Source organism: Stenella coeruleoalba, assembly GCF_951394435.1.
Source record: "Stenella coeruleoalba genome assembly, chromosome: 10".
NCBI classification, from domain to species: domain Eukaryota; kingdom Metazoa; phylum Chordata; class Mammalia; order Artiodactyla; family Delphinidae; genus Stenella; species Stenella coeruleoalba.
In genome coordinates this window covers 68821136-68843131 of record NC_137156.1, presented here as the reverse complement: position 1 = coordinate 68843131, position 21996 = coordinate 68821136, and the positions used below count along the sequence as shown (strand labels likewise).

Below are 21996 nucleotides of genomic sequence, written 5' to 3'. Positions count from 1 at the left end.
AGTGATGAGGGGTGCCCACCACTGCCAGGACCTGGGCTCTAGTCTGCATGAGATGGTTGAGCACAGGAGGAATGTGATCTGATTCAGCGTTTGAATGGGTCCCTCTGGCTGCAAGTGAAGGATGGATAGACCTCCAGACAGACAGACAGATGCAGGGGGTGAAGACAGAATCAGGGAGACCGGCGTGGGGGGGGCTGCTGCAGTGGCCTATGAGTGAGGGCTGGGGTGCTAAGCAGCGCAATTCAGGGGGTGTTCTGGAGGGAGAGGCAGCAGGACCTCCTGAGAGAGAGACAAAGAGAGCGAGCAAGTCCGGATGGTGCCAAGGCCCTTGTCCTGAGCGAGTGGAAGGACACAGTGGCCATCAGCTGAGAAGAATGGAGGGCCAGGTGCTGGTGGGTCAGGGGCTCGGGTTTGGACATGTTCAGCCTGAGACGCCCAGTGGACATTCAAGAGGAGACATCGGTCCGAGGTTCAGGCAAGAGGTCTGGACTGAAAACACAGACTCAGCGGCATCCGCACTAAGGGGTTTATCGCCAGGGCAGGATGATGATGTCCCAGAAGAGTGTGTTTAGAGGGAGTAGAGGCTGAGAGTAAGCCCTCCGTCCACCTAGGAAGGCGACTGGGAGGAGGAGGGGTGACCCCCACAGACAGCTGACAGCCCGGGAAAGGTGAAGACCCAGCTGACCTTTGGTCTGGACGCTGCGAGGCTGCTGGTGACAAGAGCCCTCTCCGGGGACTGGTGGGGCTCAAGAGAAAGTGGGAGGGAGGGCTGGTGCCCGCAGGAGGAGAAAACGCTCTTGGAGCGTTTTGGTCTCAAGGTGACAGAGAAATGGCGCCAAGGCTGGGGGGGGGGGGTAGGGAGGGGAGAAAAGAGGGGCTTGTTTTGTGTTTTGTTCTTAAGATGGGAGAAATCGGGGCGTGTCTTCGCTGATGGAATGGCCCAGTGGAGAAGAGAACACTGATGTCGGTGGCTGTCAAGCAGACAATAGGGGATGGGACTCAGGCCTAAGAGGAGGGCTTGGCCTCATACGGGAGCAGGGAAATCTGTTCCCAGGAACAGGAGAGAAGACAGGGCCCAGGGAGGCCTGGGTGCAGGTCAGCAGTGGACACGGAGGCCTGAGGAGGTCTGGAGCAGCCAGTCACCCTGCTGCAATGAGCAGCAGATCCGCTGCCACACGGGGGACGCCCGACACGAACTCAGGTTGCTCCTGGCTCCAGGCTCATGCCCTCTCCTCAGAGCCTCTGCTTCTTCACACAGGGTGGGACTTTGTTGGATTCCTTATTCATTCATTCAACGTGCATTCACCTTGCTTCTACTATGGGTCGGACACTCACCCGGGCACTGAAAGACTGACTGGCCATGTAACGGTGAGTGAGCCATGCAGACCGTCGGTGCTGGGCAACCTTTGCTCTAGCAGTGGCCCGAGGTCCCCTCAGGAGTCTGAGGATGGTTCACTGTGGCCCCTGGGACCCGGCCTCAACGACATCCAACTGGAGTCCAGGGCTCCCCCTGGAACCAGTGCCCCTGCCCCATCCAGGCCTTCCCAGGCCCTGCCCAGGCCTGCACTTACGCACGGGCTCCCGGTAACTCTTTTCTCCAAGGAGTCCATCTAGAAGGTTGAGGGAGAGACACGGGGCTCAGAGTTAGGTGGGTCCCTTGCTGCCCACCTTGACCGGCTGTGCTCAGCTGGGCAGCCCCAGAGCAGCCACTGACCATCACCCCCCTCCTCAGAGCCACATGGCCCCCACCTCCAAGCTGGGCATGGGGGCAAGTTCTGGTCTATAGCCCCTGGGGGCAGGGCAGGCCAGGCCAGAGGAAGGAAGGCCTGACTCCCATCACCCACCACCTGGCACAGTGCCAAGTGGAGTTTAAAGGTCAGAGTGTGTGTTATGTAAGAAGTGGACTGGTTGGGGAAAACTGCATCCTGGAACAGACTTTTCTTCAAGCTCCATGGAAAATCAGGGCCATTTTGTCCATTCTATCTTGGTGGCACTTCCTGATTTACAAAAGTAACATCCTTTCACTAGCCTTTCTACCATATATGCGCGTACTTATACGGATGAAAATACATGTATACATATGTATAAATCATATATTCCACAGTTACCACATGCCGGGCTTCTTGCTAGATGCTCTACATGCAGTGTCTTATTTAACCTTCACAACTCGGGGTATTGGGCACTGATATTATCACCCATTTCAGATGAAGAAACTGAGGCTCAGAGAGGTTCATGAATTGGCCAAAGGTAACATAGCTGAGTAAGGGGTGAAGCCAGGGCTGATGTCAGTGGTTCAGCCACTCGGCCCTTCCCAGTGCTGCCCAGCTGTCCTTGGTGTGGCTTACCTGGCCGGGGCTTCTGCCCTAGCCCGTGGCCTCCTACCCCACTCCTGCCCGATACTCACCCATCCAACTGCCCAGGATGGTGGAGAAGATGCGCTTCTTGCTGACCTCATCCATCTCAGCAAAGGACAGGTAGTTGAAGTGGCGGGTCAGCCGTGGAGTGATAGCATTCCTGCCTCCACCGGGGGGGCCCATGGCACAGACAAAGTTGATGTCCACCAGGCTCTTGAAGGCTCCTGGAGTCAGGGCAGGAAGTCAGAAGGCCCTGCCCAGGGCTACATTAAGACTTCTGTAGGCCCTGGGCACTTTTGCCTTCTTGGGCCTCCTCCTCCATTAAAAAATATATATATTAAAAATTATAATTTACCACAGTATTGGTACATAGACAAATATATTAATATTATGCATTTTAAATGTTCTTTGACCTAGAAGTTCATTTTCCCCTTGATTTTAAAAGACATTAAAACACTTCCATGGACTCTCTGTGAGTCCTGTGGGCCCAGGCCCTGTGCCTACTGTGCCTAACGGGTGAGGCCCTGGCCCTGCCCAGCACACCCAGCCCTGCCCCGCTGCCCCAGGCAGCCAGCACGCACCGATGATCTTGCGGTCATACCAGCCGCCGTGGTCCATCCACTGGCGCAAAAGCTCGATGGGCGGCTGGGCGCCATATGTCTCCAAGGCCGGCATGTTCAAGTCATCGATGAAGAAGATGAAGTTGCGCCCCAGGGGCGGCCCGAACACGCCCTTCCGCCTGTGGGATGGGGCTGTGTAAGCCCAGCACCCACAGGTACCAGGTCCTCAGGGAATCCAGGGTGGCAGGATGGCAGCTTCACCTCTGGGAAGCCCTCACTAACTTCAGGCTCCCCCGAATTGCTGAGCCTCTTGAGCAACTCCTTGTCCCATTCTGAGCGTCCTGGGACATCACACCTGGCTGCTCTGAGCCTTGCCTCTAGGCAGATAGATAACAAGCCCCTCCCGAGTGCTCAGCCCAGGGAGAGCACCCACAGAAGGGCTCGGTGGGAATTCCTGATGGAAGAAGGCTCCAGAGCAGTTTGCAAGGGAGCCCAAGGGCCACCCGGGAGGGGAGGGGGGACAGCAGCTGGCCGGGCCAGGCTGGGGGACATCGGACCCAGGAAGGAGCCAGGGTGCCTGCCTCTTATCCAGCTTGCTGTCGATGAGGTCCTGGGTTTGGTTGGCTGAGGTGCGGGCAGAGAAGGTGAGGAAGTGGCTGATGTATTCCAGCGGCAGGTTCTTGAGAAGCTTGTTGGAGATGGTGAGGGTCTTCCCTGTGCCCGTCGGCCCGATGCACAGCACCTAGGAGAGCAGGGGACACAGGGTCAGAGCGCTCTCACAGGGCCCAGCATGCAGCACGAGCTGCCGCCCTGTCAGTGTGGGAGCCAGCCACTCCTGACCTAGGCCTTGGAAGTGTGGGGCACTTGGAAGCAGGGCATGGCAGGGGCACTCACGGGCTTGCGGTTGGTGAGTAGCATGTCTAGCAGGTAGGACATCTGGATGGTGTCCATGGTTGGCACGATGATGTTGCAGTAGTTGGTATCTGGCATCATGGTGAACGAAGCTGAGGAGTCCATCCACTTCACCCAGGCAACCTGGAACCACAGGTGGCACAGGGTGGGCCTGGAACCTTCTCCCCGTCTCACCCTTGGCCAAGTGCACCAGGAGGGCAAGGAGCGGCACTGCTGGGACTCAGCAAGAGGGTCCAGGTGAAGGGCTGCTTCTGACAGAAACAGGAATCCCTGTGCCCACTCTCCACACAGGGTGGGGGACTCCCAGAACAAACCTCCAGGAATGGGGGGCTCTCTGCACACAGCTGCCCAAGTGAAGGCTTCCCTGCATCCAGCTACCTCAGTGGGGCCAGTCTCTGGGCCTCTGCATGAAGGAAGTACTCTGGGAACTGGACAACCCAGAATGCAAAGGTCTCTGCTGTTTAGTTTAGGCTACCCAAGCATGTGAGGGCCAGAACCATGGGGCTGGCATCGCCTAGACACTGAGAGGTCACCTGGCCCGCTCTCCCCCACCATCCCCACCTGCATGCACCCCTTCACCCACAGCCCTGACTCAACTTGCAGACCTGGGGGTGTTCACTGTGGTCAAACCCACATGTCCCACTGGGAACGGTACTGATGTTTAGACTCAAACATGCCCCGTGAGACCCCCAGCAGGACCCTGTGCAGTAACCATCTCTATAGATGCCTCTCTGGCCCCTCCTCCTTCTGGGCTAGAGTCCTGATCCCATGAGGGTAGGCTAATGGGACCCTCGCTGGCTAAGAGGAGAAATGGGGACATCAAGACAGGCCATGGGGGCTTACTCCCCCACCCCTGAGGAGCCCAGCCCCTGGGCAAATGGGGCTTTTAAGTAGAACCGAGTTGATTAATACCTGGGCTCAGCATCAACACAGGGGAGGCAGTGTGTATGGTTGGGAAGGGAGGCACTCTGACATCTCCCAGTCCCAGGTTCAAGTCCAGCTCTGCCACCGACTACCTGGGCGCGACAGTTCTGAGCCTCAATTTCCTTGTTTGGGAAATGGGCACAATAATAACCACGCTGTGGGTCTGTGAGGATTCAGGAGATGATGCAAATAACCCCAGTCTGAGACCTGTGACCGTCAATGCAGCCTCTTCTCTGCAGTCACTATTCATCGAGGAGGACAGCCGCCACCCAGTGGGGCCCTCCCTGGGCAGGTCTGCAGTCACCTGCTTGCCCTCATCATCGTCCTCATCGTCAGTGGTGCTGCTGATGCCGCCGTCCTCTAGCCTGTAATCAAACACCAGCCCCTCCTCCGGAAAGAGCAAGGTCAGCTGTGAAGGACCAGGGGGAAAACCAGGCGGTGAGACCCGGTGGCTTGTGTGGCTACTTGTTTCTGGGGGCCGGGGCCTGGGGGACGGCCCCAAAACACCCAGCATTCAGCGTATGCATCCCAGACCTTGGACCCCAGCCCAGGAGCTGCCGCCTCTCACGTTTTCTGTCTTCATTTTGATCCTGAGCCAGTGGCTGAAGCTGATGCGACTGGCGCTGTCCCCTGTGGCACCCACACTCCAGATCAGGGAGAAGATGAACCAGGGCTCGATCAGCTCTGGGATGCGACTCAGCTTTTTGGGAGGTATTTTCTTGAGGCCCTGGGGACAGAGGCGGGGACAGAACTAAGTGGCCTGAGGAAGCCAGGGGGTGGGGGCCATCCCTTGGCCTCTGCCGTAGTTTTGTGTCTGCAGCAGACTGGACAGGGTGTCCCATGACCCATGTGAGCCAATCTGATTCTCTCTTCCAGAAAGCTGGACTTGGGATTCAGGGCCCTCAGATGAGGAGAGAAGGCCCCCAGCCCACTGCTCAGAGCCGTACCTCTTTAGGCAGGAAGGGCTTGAAGAAGCAGTCCAGCAGCTTGAGGAGACTCATGGTCAGGTTGCTGTTGGTTGAGGTGATCACCTCCTTCACTGAGGACCGGACGAAAGTGATGGACCCCTACAGGGGATGGACACCCAGCTCTTGTGGCTGGTGGCCATAGCACCCGGCTGCCCCACCTGGGCCGGCACACCGTAGTCTCACTCACCTCCAGGAAGCTGACAAAGAGGGCCTTGAACTGCTCCGCAAAGGGCTTGAGTAAAGCAGGGAGATGCCTCAGCCAGCACTCGACAAAGGGCATGAGCCCCAGGATGCTGGGCTCCAGGTACACCATACCGCAGCGGGATACTGTGGCTGGGGAGGCCACTGCCAGGTCCTGCACCTCAAACATCATGGTCATCGCCTGGTGCCAAGATGAACTGCGTGAGTGGGCCAGCCGCCAGCCTCCACGGCAGGGGAAAGGGCTGCGGGGCCATGGGGAGGTGTTGCCCATCCTGCAACTCTGGGCAGGCCACGGGGCAGGCGCTGGGCCAGGAACAGGGCTGGGGTGGGGGCAAATGCAGGAACCTTTTGGCCCTCAGCTGATAACACAGCCCTCCCCAGAGGCCAAGAAGGAGTCTAAGGAGATTCCTGGGAGCCCTCTGGCCAGCCTCGGGTCAGGGCATTTTGGGGTCCCTAGAGCCCTGGGGATATCCAATGGGAGCTGTGTGCTCTGCTCCAAAGCCCCGCACCTGTGTACATGGACACAGGGTCACACTGACATCCAGGTGTTCTCAGAAGGACTCAAGAGACTGGCTGCTCTTAGGCTCAGGCAATACCCCTCCTTCTCTAAGAACTGCCCCACACTTCCCACCAGGCAGCTGTTCCCATGTTCTCCAGACTCCAGGCACATTGCCAGTATGCCTAACCCAGAATGGGCCGATATGACTGCAAATAGGCCTGGGAGGCACAGCATCAACCAGGAGCTGGGGTAGTTGTCCTGGCCCTAGGCTCGGAGCATCACAGAAAGTGGGTCTGCCGGAAGGGCAGCACTGAGCAGCTGTGTAGGACGTGCCTGCGGTACAGGAGCCTGGGGATGGGGATGGCGCTGTGGCCCCAAGAGGGAAGGGTGGAGGGGGATGAGGCTTGGCTAGCGTGGTGTGCCCTGGGCCACCTGGCTGCGAAGGAGAGCAGAGTGAGCAGACAGGCGGACACACCTCTGTGAGCTTGATTATCTCCCCGGAGCTGAGGCACAGCTTCTTGTTGTCGTCCAGCACCGTGTTCATGTTCTCAATCCAGATGGCGTCTACCGGCCCATCGAACACGTACCACTTCTTGTTGTTGTCAGAGGTGATGGCCCCCACCCGGATGAGGGAGGAGAAAATCCCATCTGTCCTGCAGCCACCAGGGTGGAAAGGGCTGTAGGTGCAGGGGAGGCAGGGCGGCAAGCACAGCTGGCTCCCAGGGAAACCTGGATCCATGCTGGCCCTGCTCTGCTTTTTTTTTTTCTTAAATATCTTCATTCATTTAAAAATTATAGCAGGGAAAATGGGACTTTTTGGTATAATAAATATAATGAAAATGTGTGCTTATATTCTCTCCCTGCTGAGTCCTCACTAAAGTTCTATTAAAGGAGAATGAAAAGTAATATCCCCAAAAGAAAAGGAAGATGAGGGGACTTTCCCAGTGGCGCAGTGGTTGAGAATCCGCCTGCCAATGCAGGCGACACAGGTTCGAGCCCTGGTCTGGGAAAATCCCACATGCCTCGGAGCAACTAAGCCCGTGCGCCACAGCTACGGAGCCTGCACACTACAGTCCATGAGCCACAACTACTGAGCCTGCATGCCACAACTACTGAAGCCCACACGCCTAGAATCCACGCTCCACAACAAGAGAAGCCACCACAATGAGAAGCCCGCACACTGCAACGAAGACCCAACACAACCAAAAATAAATAAATTTACAAAAAACAAACAAACAACAACAACAAAAAACTATAGTGTCCTGGAATTTAAGAAAAAAAAGAAAGAAAAGGAAGATGGGGGAGGAGGCAACACAGAAACAGAGGTCCACACAGTCCCGGAAGATGGACAGAGGTGGAGAAGGGGTAAATGACCTCGTAGAGAAAGCAGGGTCATGAGATATATCTAGTCCCTGCCAGAGAACCCAAGAAGCCTCAGACTTCAGAGGCACCAAATGCCAGGGAAGGGGGTGAGTAGGAGGGCATTTTTCTGGTCTGATCCCCAGGCCGCCACCTAACCACACAAGAGCCTGGAGTAGGCATGGGTGAGGCCCTTTACCAGAAATGGGGGAAGCTGGACAGGCCCACATTCAGAAAGATGGATGACTGCCCCTCTCCAGTGCCCATCCTCCATTGGGTTCCTGAACACTGGGACCAAGAAGACACCCCAGCAGGAGACTGGAGACTTCTCTGGAGAGACAGAATAGCCCTGGAGAAAACCCTCAGGTGCTGACATCTCTCCCAGTTTGGTGCACTTCCCCTAAAATGCACATCTCAGCCCAGGAGCAGAGGCCCCAAGAGAGACCACCAGCCTCTCGTGGGTACTAACAAAAGTCAACATGTACTGAGAGCTCAGCATGTGCTACACTGTCCCAGCCATCTTCCATAATAATGGTGTCATTTTTTTCCCCACTTTGCAGATGAGGGACAAAGGCCCAGGGGGTGAGGTGGGTCACTCAGTGAGGAAGTGCAGTGGTGGGTAGAGTCCCAGGTATTTGGGCTTCAAAGCCAGAGCTCCCGACCTTCCACTTGGCTCAGGGAGGGAGGCGGCCCACGGCCCATAGCCTGCAAAGGTCTGGGAGCAGGGCAGTCACTGGAGGGGTCCCGGGCCACTCACCACTCATGGGTGAGCAGGTCAAACTCCCCGTACAGCTGGCCCATTGTGATGGACTTGGGGTTGAGCACATAGTAGTTGACGGCCTCGTACACACCGCCGCTGATGGATGGCTGCCCTTTCAGTGACGTCATGGCAGCTGCCAGGACTCTGTAACACTGTGGAGAAGGGCCAGCCAAGAGTGAGCCTCCAAGCTCGCTGGAGAGAAGGGCTGAAGTGGGCTGTGGGCCACGGCGGGCAGGACGGTATTCTAAAGGCCAAGGAGGCACAAGTGGGGGCCAAGACCCCTGTTGAGGCTGCTCTACCCTCAGGTCCACTGTCTGGGTACTGGGCTGCCCAGCTAGGCTCCACTTATATTAGTCTTTTTTTTTTTTAATTTTTATTTTATACTGGAGTATAGAGAACAAACTTATGGTTGCCAGGGGGAAAGGGTGGGGGGAGGGATAGATTGGGAGTTTGGAACTGACATGTACACACTGCTGTATTTAAAATAGATAACCAACAGGGACCTACTGTATAGCACAGGGAACACTTACGTTACTCTTGCCAGAGCCTGTGGGCCCAACGAGCATGAGGCCGTGCCGCACCACCATGGTCTCATACAGCTGGATACACTTGGTCAGGAATCCTGGAAGGACATGGCAGGGAGCCCAGGGATCAGAGTGGGGGCTTAGATCCTGGTCCTGACACTAGCTTGCTGTGTGACCTGTGATGGGTTACCTCACTCCCTGCACCTCAGTTTCCTTATCTGTAAAATGGGGATGGTGGGGATGGCAGTAGTACCTACCTCATAGGTAGAGGCAGGTGAAGCCCTGAGCACACAGCCTGGCACAGAGCAGGAATTCTCTGCTAATGGCCAGCCATTATTTACATTGTGACTATTACTCCCTAACATCCACTAGTCGGGTGTCCAGCTGGCACAGGCTTGCTCAGTGAGGAACTGTCACAGGCCTCAAAATCAACTTCAGCTCCAAAGCTACCACCCAGCTTACTGAGAGCATGGCCCCAGGGAAGTGCTGGCCAACATGAGGCAAAATCCCAGGGACAAGATCCAGGGTCAGGGGCTTCCCTAGTGGCACAGTGATTAAGAATCCGCCTGCCAGGCTCCCCTGGTGGTGCAGTGGTTGAGAATCTGCCTGCCAATGCAGGGGACACGGGTTCGAGCCCTGGTCTGGGAAGATCCCACATGCCACAGAGCAACTAGGCCTGTGAGCCACAACTACTGAGCATGCATGTCTGGAGCTTGTGTTCCGCGACAAGAGAGGCTGCAACATTGAGAGGCCCACGTACCGCGATGAAGAGTGGCCCCTGCTCGCCGCAACTAGAGAAAGTCCTCGCACAGAAACGAGGACCCAACACGGCCAAAAATAAATAAATAAATTTAAAAAAGAAAGAAATCCTGAATGCTAAAAATAACTTAAAAAAAAAAAAAGAATCTGCCTGCCAATGCAGGGGACACGGGTTCGAGCCCTGGTACCACAACTACTGAGCCTGTGCTCCAGAGCCCGTGAGCCACAACTACTGAGCCTGCATGCCACAACTACTGAAGCCCACGTGCCTAGAGCCCATGCTCTGCAACAAGAGAAGCCACAGCAGTGAGAAGCCCGCACACCCAAAAGAAGAGTAGCCCCCGCTCACCACAACTAGAGAAAGCCCACGCGCAGCAACAAAGACCTAATGCAGCCAAAAATAAATAATAAATAAATAAATAAAAGATCCAGTGTCGGTCAGGGTCTCTGACTGACCAAGACCAGAGCTGTAGGGGCAGCTGCCTGCTGCAGTGGCAGGCCAGACCCACACAGGTAGGGAATGAGCACATCACTTTAGCCCAAGAAGAGGGGTCCAGGAGAGCGATGCAGGTCTGGGGGCCCCTGCCAAAGGGACAAGATCCAGTTATTTGGTGCTGGCAAAGCTGCCCCAAGGCCGTGAGGGAGAGAAGAGTTTGAGGCTTCATTCAACTCGCCTGCTGGGGCCTCAGCAGGCCAGGGGGGTGCTTAGGGCCGCATATTTAATGAAGAACGGTGAAGGGCAGGGGTGTGGATAGGCTCACCATCTTCCCCCATCCCAGACATCAAACCCCATTCCCACCCCAAGCAGGTGAGGATGAGGCAGAGGAGAGCCTCTGTCAAGGAGTAACAAGGCCAAGGGTGTGGTCCAAGCTGTGACTGCTCCTCCACGGGGAGGAAGGGCAGCACCTGCTTCCCCACTGTGAAATAATAGGCAATCTCTGTATCGTCTCTGTTCCTGGTTCCTGATGCATAGCTCCTCAAACCCTTGTAAATAGGGGTGCTTGGAGAACCTTCAAGTTCCAATATTTAGTCTCTGGTTCCTGACACAGAACTCCTAACTGTGTAATTTCCCAAGTGTTAGGAACATCTTATGTTCTAATGAGGCAACTCTTGGTGGTGAACTCCTGGGAGGGGACTGGTCACCGGAAGAAGCTTGGAACTTTCAGGCCCACCCTCATTCTCCGGAGATGGGAGAGGGTCTGAAAGTGGAGTTAATAAGTGACCATGCCTGCATGATGAATCCTCAGAAAAAGATCCCAAAAGTAAGGGTTTGGAGAACTTCTGGATTGGTAAACACATCCACGGGCTGGGAAGGTGACTCACCCCCACTCCACAGGGACAGACCTCGCCCTATGTATCTCTTCATCCCGCTGTTCATCTGTATCCTTTTTATCACATCCTTTATTATATAATAAATCAGCAAGCGTTCGTGTTTCCCTGAGTTCTTTGAGCTGTTCTAGCAAATGATCAAGCCAGAGGGGGGCGGGGTCATGGGAACCTCTGATTTGTAGCCAAATAGGACAGAGGTTGTGGGTAACCTGGGGACCCAGTACTTGTGACTAGTATCTGAAGTGGGGGCAGTCTTGTGGGACTGAGCCCGTAACCTGTGGGGTCTATGCTAACTCTGATTAATGTCAGGATTGAATTGAATTGTAGAACACAGCTGTGTTCGAGAATTGATGAGCGTGGGTAAAACCCCATACATCTGGTGTCAGAAGTGTTGATGTGAGAGTGAAGGAGAGTTTTTCCCTAGACTCCCACCACCTGAAGTGTCCCAGCGGAGATAGGGGCAGAGAGCCCCAGCCTGCAGCATGCCTGGCCAGGCGGGAGGGACCCTGAGGCTGGACTGCAACCTGGGGTGGCTGGACCCAGCCCTCCTCTGGCACCACAGGACGGTAGGGCCAGGGGCTCACCATCCACATCCTTGAGGTTGTTCTTCTCACAGGCCTTGCGTATGGCCTCATCTAGGTTGCCGTAGTCAGTCACCTCCTCCTTGATGGTGGGGAACAGGTCAGACACGATCCCAGAGAAGAGCTTGAGGTCCTCCTGCAGGAACTTGGGCACATTCACGTCTCGGATGGCCCGGAGGCAAATCAGCTCCTGCAGCAGAGGCCCAGGTCAGACACCCCTCTAGCTGCTCCAGAGCCTCCCTAGAGCCCCACTCCCCAGACACCTCTTTGGATGCAGCTCACCTCATCCATGCTGGGGTTTTCTCGCTTAAGGTTCCCGGCAGCTGAGATCACAGTCTTCACAGCTCTCATCCCAAAGTCATAGTGATCCTGTCACCACCATACAGGAGGAGGGGTGGGTGAGCATTGTCCCTCTCGGGTCTTTTGTCTGGAACACTGTCTCCCACCTGACACCTGGCCGTGCCTCATCGCCTAGCTCATAGCTGAAGTGTCGCTTCCCCTGCAGGCCATCCGCACCCACCTGCATTCCCCAGCCTGGGCCAGGTGCCCCACTTTGGGTTCCTGTGGTGCCCTCTACTTCACTGCCCCAGTGGCCCACTCCCCTTACCAGGTTACCTATCCTGCACCCCTGCTTGCCTCTTGGCCCCTGAGGGTGAGGAGTCTGCCTTGGTCATGGCTCAATCCCTGTGGTCCCAGCACAGCGCCAAGGGCAGGGAGGCACTCAAGTTTTGTTCAAAAAGGGGATGAAGGAGTTTCCCATCTGTGCCACAAGCAGACTTGCCTCGATGGCCTTTAAGCTTCCTTCTAACATTCATCACATCTCTCCAGACCCACCCTTTCGGCCGTACTACCTTGGCTTTCCCCGCTTTTGCCTCTGGTTCTGTTTCTCTCCATTATATAGCAGGTGTGTTGGAAATAGTTAAACTTATCATTTTGCCTCATGGTGCCAGACCCGGAAGCTACATCTGGACCTGACCCACAGACCAGCACATTTCCCAGAAATCTTGGACTTGGAGCTGGATGAAGAGACTGGGCTTGGCTTTGGGTCATCAGCACTTGGGAAGGGTTGATTGCATTTCCAGAACAATGTGGGGATAGCTGCTCTATTGAGGGGGTACATTGTTGAAAGTGGATGGTTAGAAAGAAGGGTGTGTGGAAGCGCTGGCACCTATGGCGCACTCTGTGGACAGCTGCCGTTTTTCCCAGTAACAGAATGCTCCTCTAGCCCATGGGTTTCGGTGGGCCCCACCTGGTCAAAGGCAGTATGGTCTCCCAAGCCACAGTGATGGGTGTTCATGCATGAGCAGGTCACCTAAAGAGGGCCCATTAGGGTGACACCAGGGACCTTTTTGGAACCATTAAGAAACTAAGCTGGGGGGCTTCCCTGGTGGCGCAGTGGTTGAGAGTCTGCCTGCCGATGCAGGGGATGCGGGTTCGTGCCCCGGTCCAGGAAGATCCCACATGCCGCGGAGCGGCTGGGCCCGTGAGCCATGGCCGCTGAGCCTGCGCGTCCGGAGCCTGTGCTCCGCAACGGGAGAGGCCACAACAGTGAGAGGCCCACGTACCGCAAAAAAAAAAAAAAAAAAAAAAAAAGAAACTAAGCTGGCAGCATGTAAGCCCAGAGCTAGGGCTCATCTCTGCCACTGCAAAGGGGGAGCCTGCCTGAGACTGGAGCCAAACAGGAAAGCTCATCCGCCAGTGCTGGTGCCTATACCAACAGCATATGCCCTAGAACCTGGGCTCAGCTCACCGAGGGGAAGGCCCTGGTGTTGGGAGGTTCGGGTGGAGCGGGTGCTGGTTGTCCCACTCTGGTCCCACGAGACCTAGGTGCACTTGCTATCCAGCCTTGGATTGTGTGGCTCTTGGTCTCTTACTGGTTGACCCTCATTTGCACCTGAACTGGCCCAGGTGGGCATCTGGTCCCAGCTCCTGTTCCAGCTCCCCTGTGCACCACATGAGCCTGGCCAGGCTCCTGCCTACTTAGGACCTCAGTGACCTCAGCTGAGAAATGGGGATGTAATACCTATCTCCTAGGGTTGCTAGGGGAAGGCAGCAGCTCTCAGACCCTGGAACCTGGTTAGGGCATGACCTCACCTGGGAACTGAGCTGCTCGGAGGATAGCTTGAAGGTGGTCGTGATCTTCTTGGCCAGCACATTGGCCTCGTTGAAGCCAAAGGAGTAGAGGGAGATCTCAGCGATCATGGCGTAATCTGGAACCATCATGGCTACAGGCCGGAACAGTGCCTGGGGCACATGGTGTACGTGTGAATGGAGAGGCCAACCTCCCCTCCCAGAGCACCACCTGCTCTCTGGACTGTCTGGTCCTCTGAAGGAAGCTTCACTGCCCTCCTCCCCCACCGACGCTTGGATCCTCCCTCCACTGCGCCTACCACAGCTGAGGCTTATACGCCCCTATGAGTGGATCCCTCTGCCCGTTAGAAACCAGTCCTTTGTGTTGACTTGAACCCGCCCCTTACCTTCTGCCAAGCCCTGAGGACAAGCCTGGGCCCTCCTCTCCATGGCTGGGGGTGGGCTTCAGGGCCCCTGGGCAGGAGGGCTGCCATGGGGAAGCACAGTCCCTGATGTCCAGCAGCTGTGTGTACTTGCATAAGTGCTTTAGCATCTCTGAGCCCAGGCCACAGCTCTGGTGTTTCCCAATACCCTGAGCAGCCTCCTGGACAAACCTAGGTCCGAACTCACCTTCAGGTTATCGGGCAACTCCGTGCGACCAGCGTATCCCGGGTTCATGGTGATAAACACAGCGCAGGACTGCACAAGTGGGATCTCAACACCTTCAAACATGAAGCGGTCCACCTACAGGGGTAGGGAGGGATTGGCTCACCTGCCGCATCCTCTGGATGTTCCCCCTCATCCCCTCTTGATGTCCCTGTCCTGACTATAACCGGTCAGCCTGGACTGGACCCCTGACCATGGGTTGGCTCCTCTCTCAGGATCTGCCCTAAGACCTCTGGTCCCACTGGCTACCCGTGGCCTCCCAGGTCCCGGCTCCCCTTCCCTTCACATATCTTCTTCCACCCCCATTTCCCAACACTGATTCTCCTTAGACCTGGGCAAACTCAGCCCTTACTAGGACCCAGGGCCTTACTGGGGTTGGGACACCTGCCATCCTCCCAGCTCTTATCCCCAGGAGAAGACCTCTGACCACCCTGAACAAAACTAGAAGGACAAATGGCTGGGACTTTCCATAACGGTCAGGATGTGGGGAGGGACCGCTTCATCTACTGCAGCTTGGCCTAGGAGCTGTACCCAGAGTGGGGTAAGGATATGGGGCTCCCCGACTGGCTTCAGAAGTCCCCCAGAGACAGCTCTTCTGGGGTGGGGGGGACTGCCCAGTTCCCTGTGAGATGAGAGAGGCTGGGCTTAGGGCAGGCCTGAGCACCTGGCTTCTCACCCCACCAGTGTGGGGGGCTGCAAGGCGGCATGGGCGGGACGGGTATAGCTGAAGGGAAAACGTGGTCAGTTGCGGGAGGCGTGGACGGGGGTGGCCCCCGGGAGGCTCACCCGCTGTTGCTGCGCCTTCTGGATGGTGGTGATCTGCTGCGCCACCACAGACAGCACCTCGATATCGATGCGATTGAACTCATCGAAGCAGGCCCAGGCCCCAGCACTGAGGGGAGAATGTTGAGGGGGGATATGAGTTCAGAGCCCCCTGGCACCTCCAAGGGCCCCCGCTGACTCTGCTGGGGAGGAAGCCCTCAGTGGCGCTGTCAGCTCAGCCACAATCCCACCGCCCACCACCCCGTCCCAGTGGCCGCCAGGGGCCGAGCCTTTGACTCCTGTTATCCCATCCCCTCCCCTCCACCAAACCGTGAGGCTCCTCTCGGCAGTGTCCCAGGAGAGCCCAGCCTTCTTGCCCTGTCTGTGCCACCTGCACACCCAGCCTTACCTGGCCAGGCCCTTGAAGAACTTGCCCATGGCCATGACGTCGAGCTGGTCGGAGCAGTTGAACACAACGGTCTGGATGGCCAAGGCCTTGCCCAGGTCTTTTGTGGTCTCAGTTTTCCCTGTGCCAGCTGGGCCAGCTGGGGCACCCCCAAACTTGAGGTGCAGGGCCCCAGTCAGGGTCAGGTAGCACCTGCGGGAGTGAGAGGAGATGGGTGTGGGCCGTGCACCTTCCTCAGGAGTCCCACAGGCACGAGGAGAGACAGCCCCCATCCCCCACCGTCTTGGACCCTGTGGAGGGGCAGCTCCTGCTCCTCCCCGTTCTCAGGGCCCCAGGCGGGCCCAGCCCTGGCTGCCAGGGTCAGGACTGGAGCCCTCAGCCACCTGGCCAGTGCTCCCCCACCCCATGGCCCTGCAGCGCTTGGCTCAGGGACCTGCCAGGATGGCTGACCTGTGGCCACTCTTCCCTTCCTTTCCTCAAAACCCAATTTGAAAATCCAGCTGCTACTAAATACAGACAGCCAGAGGAAACAAATGATTGCTTTAGAAGAGAAGTGTTCACTTTGTAAAGGGACTCGCCCATTGTTTCTCTCAAGATCAATTCCTCTCTCGTGTTGAAAGGAGGATCTGACTGATAAAATCAGTAAAGCCCACACCCATTAGATGCTTACTGAGCACCACACAGGTGCTAAGAGCTTTACACATCAGCTCACAAAACTCTCATAACCACCCTGAGGAAGCTGCAGAGGAAACTGAGGCATAGGGGGCGTTGAGCCACCTGCCCAAGGTCGCCCAGCCCATGACAGGCGGAGCCAGTTTTAAACCCGAAAGCTGAGCTACTAACCTTTGATGGACTGACTGCGCCTTGTGGGCCCTGGACTCCTGGGCCAGTCAGAACTGGAGGGAGGGGCCCAGTGTGGGAGGGTACGTGGGGAGGGGGGCACTCACCTGTCTGTGAGGGGCGTGATCACCAGCCTCCCACTGTTGCCTAGGTACTCGTAGCCATAGATGAACTTGGCATTCACAGCCCGGGTGTACAGGTTGTTATTCATCCAGTAGTACCTGGTTTTGCAGGGAGATAGGTTCCCAGGCCATGTGGACCACGGGCCATTGTGCAGGGTATGTGGTAGGGGAGAGGCGGTTATTTTGGGGAGTGAAGTCATCTAGGCGCTCAACTTGCCCCAGGGCCCCGAGGGCTGGGACCACCCTATTGTAGTTGACTCCCCACGTCCCTTGACCCCTCCTGCTGCTGCTCTGGCCCTGGACGTGGCCACACCACCTGCCTCCTCACCTCAGCTGTGAGATCCACTCGAAGTCATTCACACTGACCACGTTCTCCTGAATCAGCTTGTTCACCACATCCTTGGCGTGGACCTCGATGACGATTAGCGCTGACAGCACAGCTCGCTGCATGGGGGACAGCTTCCCCCGCACCAGTGCCACCAGGTCACTGAGCTGCAGGAGTCAGGGGACACCATCAGGAATGGGCAGGGCCACACTGCAGGCAGGCTTCCCCTCCCTTGTTGAGAGGGTGGGCTTCCGCCAGGAACAACCCCTCTATTCTGGGGGCTTCTGATGGTCTGGGATGGGTGGGGTGCAGTGACCAGGCAGGGGGAAGGCAGGCAGGGCACTGGTCACATGGGAAGTCTGGCAGGGAAGTGATAAAAACGGAGGCACATGCATGGCATCTGCCTCCCTGCAGCTTATGGTGTCAAGGGCCAGGTGAGGTGGTGGGGCCTGGCGAGGAGCTTGAGGAAGGAGTGTGGTGAGGAGCTAGTGCACAGAGTGAGCGCAGGCTGCGGGGTAGCCCAGGAGGGCTCCAGGAGGAGGCTCCCACTGTGACCTTCGGGAGAGGGGCATCTGCCTGTCCTCAGAGCTCCCCTCAGAGCCCCAATACCTCCCACTTGTGGCTGGTCATGAGACACTCATTTCAAGGGTGTCTAACTTTCTACTCTCTGGCTCCAACCACAGGCCTCTTCCAGGATCAGTACACAACAAAGCTCCTGGAGGGCCTGGGCTCTCCCAGGGTGTGGGGTGTTTGTGGGGAGCAGATGGTGACCCCCTTGAGTCTCACCTGCCGGGCAAGCTGGGGGAACAGCTGGGTAGTGAGGTTGCTGGCCTCCAGAGCCTCTTCCACCTCCATGGTCCAGTAGGTCTGGCACCCAGCTATGGTCACCTGGCCAGGCCAGTTGAGAACCCACTGAGTCCTGAGTATCTGGGACGATAACACAGACGGGGCTGACCCAGGAAGCTGCCAGCCCCGACCCTGCACACTGTTTTTCCCTCAAATGTCATCTGTGCTTCTGGTCTCAGGTTGTTAATTCCACCTCGAAAGCAGAGAAGCCATTAAGCTCTGGGCCTCTCAGGGCTGGGCAGAGTCATTACTTCCTCTGCAGAGGAGACCTGGAAGCAGAGGGGTGGGAGCCCAGGACTGGGGAACACACAGTCCTGGGTTCAAATCCTGACTGCCACCTATGAACCACATGCCCTTTGGGCAGGAAACATCTCTCGGCTACTTTGTAGGATAAGGCTTAACACCCAGGCTAGCCACTGATTGTGGGGCTGAGAGAGGTAATGGGGGTGAAGTTCCACCCCAGGGCCTGGCACACAGTGAGTACATGAAACATAACCATAGCAACTGATTATCACTAGGAGCCAGTCTCACTTTTTAGAGGTTGTTTTCAGATTCCTCCCTGAGTGGGCCCCAAGGACCCTTTGCCCCCAGAGACACTCTGGCTGACTGAGGATGAGGTAGACAGGTAGCCCAGCCCCCGTGATAGAGCACAGAGGCACTGAGAAAGGAGCAAACGGAAGAACGAGTAGGTTGGGAGACTGTGCTGGGAGGGGAGGCATGGCTCACTGTGGGGTAGGCCTTGATGGCTCTCTCGATGATGTCCCGCACACTGGCCTTCATGCTGTGTTCCACCTCCCGCAGCCAGTCCTCCACGTTGCTGGATGGGTAGATGGAGAAGGACAACTGCACCTCCTCACCCTCTGCCGAGTACATATGTGTGATCTCCAGGTCCTCCTGGAAGAGCAGCTGTGGGCAGGGGGCAGTTAAGAGTGGGGTTACCCTCAGTGTGCCCAGAAGCCCTGCCCACCAGAGCCCCAGTGCTGACCCCGCCTGTGCCCTCCACCTTCAGAAGGTGGCTCTCACATTTGGAAGAGAGCTCCACCTTGGCTGGGCCTTCCCTGACTGCTTGTGGGCAAGATGGGACTGCCTTGTCCCCAGCTGTGGCACAGCCCACTTGGGGAAGGAGACTAAGCCTGCCCTGCATGTCCCCCTCCTGCGCAAGCCTGTGTGGCCTCCCTCGTAGACGAAGATGAGGGCAAGGAGAGTCAGGAGCCTCTGGCCTCATGGGTTTCTCAGCCTAGCCAGAACCTCAGTGTATGGCAGGGGCCAGGGATCCCCTGGGTGAGCTGGGAGCAAGGGTCCCCCAACCCTGAGCCAAGGGCTCTGCAGCTGACCTTCCTCCCACAGGCCCCAGGTATGTCTCTAAGAGCCAGGAATCTCACTTGCCACCTCATTTCCTGCTAAAGAGACTTGAGGTGAGAGAAGAGGTGTGCTCCCTGGGAAGGTGCCCCAGTGCTCCTGGCCCTGAGCCCTTGGCCCAGTTACCCACCTGGGCGATGTTCTCAAAGCACTTGCGCAGGTGGGGCTGCACAGCTGTGGGGTCCTTCGTCTGGGACAAGATCTCGAGTAGCTCATCGTCAGACAGGAAATAGAATCTGCCAGGGGAACAGGGGTGAGGGAGTGGGTCAGGCAGCCACTGGGTCCCAGCTGCCCCAGTACCACTGACATCCCCTGCACCCCAGCCTGGAGGGGCACTGGGGCCCCAGCCTCGTGGGCAGGCACTGACACAGTGGGCATGGGCCAGTGGTGCCCACCTGGGGAAGGCGCTCCTCTTGGTCTCCAAGTACTTGCTGAGGCCCTTCTGCACCATGTCCAGCAGCTTGTTGCAGTCCCGCAGGCTGTCCAACAGCCTCTGGTCAGAGCACACATTGATCACCTGGATGGCCCGGGTCAGAGAGAAACTGGAAGTAAGAGCGGTCTGACTGGGAAACAGCAAGGTGGGCTCAGAGAGGACCCATGCCTGCCACGTAGAGACCTTCAGTGGGGCCCGTGAAGAAATGGGGGCAGGAAAATTGCCCCGAGCCAGGGGCTGCCTCCATCACCCCTGTCAGCCCCACAGAAAAGAAGTCTATGATCAAAATAAATAGGGTTAACCAATACCAAGTAATTTGATTTGCTGTAGGACTTGTCAGGGTCTTTAAAAATACTAATGTGGGGCTTCCCTGGTGGCGCAGTGGTTGAGAGTCCGCCTGCCAATGCAGGGGACACGGGTTCATGCCCCGGTCCGGGAAGATCCCACATGCCGCAGAGCGGCTAGGCCCGTGAGCCATGGGCGCTGAGCCTGCGTGCCCGGAGCCTGTGCTCCGCAACGGGAGAGGCCACAACAGTGAGAGGCCCGCGTACCGCAAATAAAATTAATTAATTAATTTAATTAAATAATAAAAATACTACTGTGGACTGCAAATCTCCAAGGGGAAAATCATCAACTGCTGTGTTTCTGAGGAATGTCTCTCAAGACTGGGGAGCCCACCCAGGGGGACACGGGCCAAGACCAAAGCCCTGGACTTGTCCTCCAGTCTTTCTTGTTCAGTAGAGACAAGACCAGGAGGCTCCCCGGTAGTCCCAGCTTCCCCCTCCCATCCCCGGGTGAGCTCGCCTCCCGGTTCTCGTAGGCATTCTTCATGATCTTCCTCCAGATCCGCTCCATGGTCTGGTAGCGCTTGCTCTCTACCGGCAACTGCCGGTTGATGTCTTCAGAGCTGAAGATGGGTTCCAGGTAGAGCCAAGCCCGCTGACAGTTCAGCCACTCCTCTAGCACCTCCTGAACAGGGCATGGACTGTCAGGGCCTGGGGTCCAAGTTGGGTCCTGTCCTCCATGACATAGACATTCTATCCCACTAGAGTTCTAGGCAGAGCACTGGGCACCAGAGCCAGTGTCCATGGGAAAATTTCTAGATGGCGCTGTCAGCCACGGTACTCCAGGGAACAAAGAGGCTGCATGGATGTCTGCCCTCCAGAGAAACCGCAAATCCCCCACAGGATGCCCAACCCTCCAACAGAGCCAGGGGAGCCACTCTTCTTATGAGAGAACCACGCCCCAACCAGCAAACCCTAAAGTAACAAGGAAAGAGCCCAGTGCATGGAAGACCAAACCAGTCTTCTCTCCTGGGAGGACTTTGGGTCTATGACCCCTCGATTCTTTGAGGTGTACTGGGACTTGAGCTTGAGATCCCCTAAAATACTCTGTGAAACATCAGTCCAAGAGTGAGACCTCTTCAAGCCACTTTCCCCTCTGCCTCCAGATTCCCCTTTCCAAATTTATCTCTTGCCATTTCCTATCAGTGCAAACCCATTCATTCATTCGTTCATTCTTTTCTTCATGAGACAGTGTGCTGTGGCCAGCCTGTGTCAGGCCCAGGTCAAGTCCATGTGGGCTCCAGAGGAAACAGAGGAGGGTGTGGTCCCTGCCCTTGAGGAGCCCACAATCCTCTAAACAGCCAGTTCTGCCTCTGAATCACCAAGGGCCCAGTGTGTGTGATGGGTTCTGTAAGAGGCACCGACCAAGGGCCTCGATGGGAATACCTTGCAGGCAGGTGTGGGGGAATCAATGAGGGCCGCTCGATGCTGAGCCCTGGAGGAGATGGAACTCCAGGTAGAGAGGACAGTGTGAGCAAAGGACGGAGACCCAGGGACAATGCTGATGAGCTCAGGCCTCTCTGGGTGACCCAAGGAACATACAGGCAGGCCCTGCTCGCTCAGCTTCTGGTCTTCACTGGAAGTTTCTGAACAGCTCCCAGAAAAGGGGCTGTCAGAATCATACCAGTAGGCCTGGCCCTGGCACTGACCTCAGGGTGCTGCAGATAGTGCCGGCCACTGGCCTTGAGAGCCCCAAAGAGCAGCGGTCCCTAGTGCCCTGGCTCTCTTACCCCAAGCCAGCTCCAAGTGAGAAGCTGCGAGTGAGAAGCTCAGGGCCGAGTAGGAGGGGACTTTGAGGAGCCTCAGGGCCTTGTGGTGTCCAGCCCAGAAAGTCCTGAGACTGGAGGTCCTAGCTGTCCCAAGCCTAGGCATCACTTTGGGGGTCTGCTGGCAGCTCTCACACCCCTCCTCAGCTGCAGCTTTGGACCAAACACTGGCCCCACCGGCACGTTCTGAATTGCCTCCTCCAGCAGCCGAACCTGAGACGGAGAGCGCCATTCTAGTCCCCCTCCTCTTTGTGAGGGGACTGGCAGAGAGCCAGGAGCTGTGCAAACCTTCAGCAAGGCACTCCAGCACTTCCAGCCCCACCCAGA

General features: G+C 56.8%; 1 protein-coding gene across 1 annotated transcript in view; it reads right to left on the bottom strand.

Moving 5' to 3' along the window:
* DNAH1 (dynein axonemal heavy chain 1) overlaps positions 1-21996 on the bottom strand; it is a gene marked incomplete at its 5' end in the record, with an annotated part of 79996 nt that overhangs the window by 20797 nt on the left and 37203 nt on the right. Inside the window, 25 exon segments of the mRNA XM_079933625.1 lie at positions 1572-1610; positions 2405-2578; positions 2936-3093; positions 3496-3656; positions 3809-3949; positions 5055-5159; positions 5319-5477; positions 5698-5817; positions 5906-6100; positions 6894-7071; positions 8535-8689; positions 9068-9159; positions 11734-11920; positions 12013-12099; positions 13825-13974; positions 14431-14544; positions 15253-15358; positions 15638-15826; positions 16582-16695; positions 16925-17088; positions 17708-17848; positions 18494-18673; positions 19257-19362; positions 19522-19643; positions 20364-20528. Of these exon segments, the coding sequence (XP_079789751.1) occupies positions 1572-1610; positions 2405-2578; positions 2936-3093; positions 3496-3656; positions 3809-3949; positions 5055-5159; positions 5319-5477; positions 5698-5817; positions 5906-6100; positions 6894-7071; positions 8535-8689; positions 9068-9159; positions 11734-11920; positions 12013-12099; positions 13825-13974; positions 14431-14544; positions 15253-15358; positions 15638-15826; positions 16582-16695; positions 16925-17088; positions 17708-17848; positions 18494-18673; positions 19257-19362; positions 19522-19643; positions 20364-20528 (3502 nt within the window).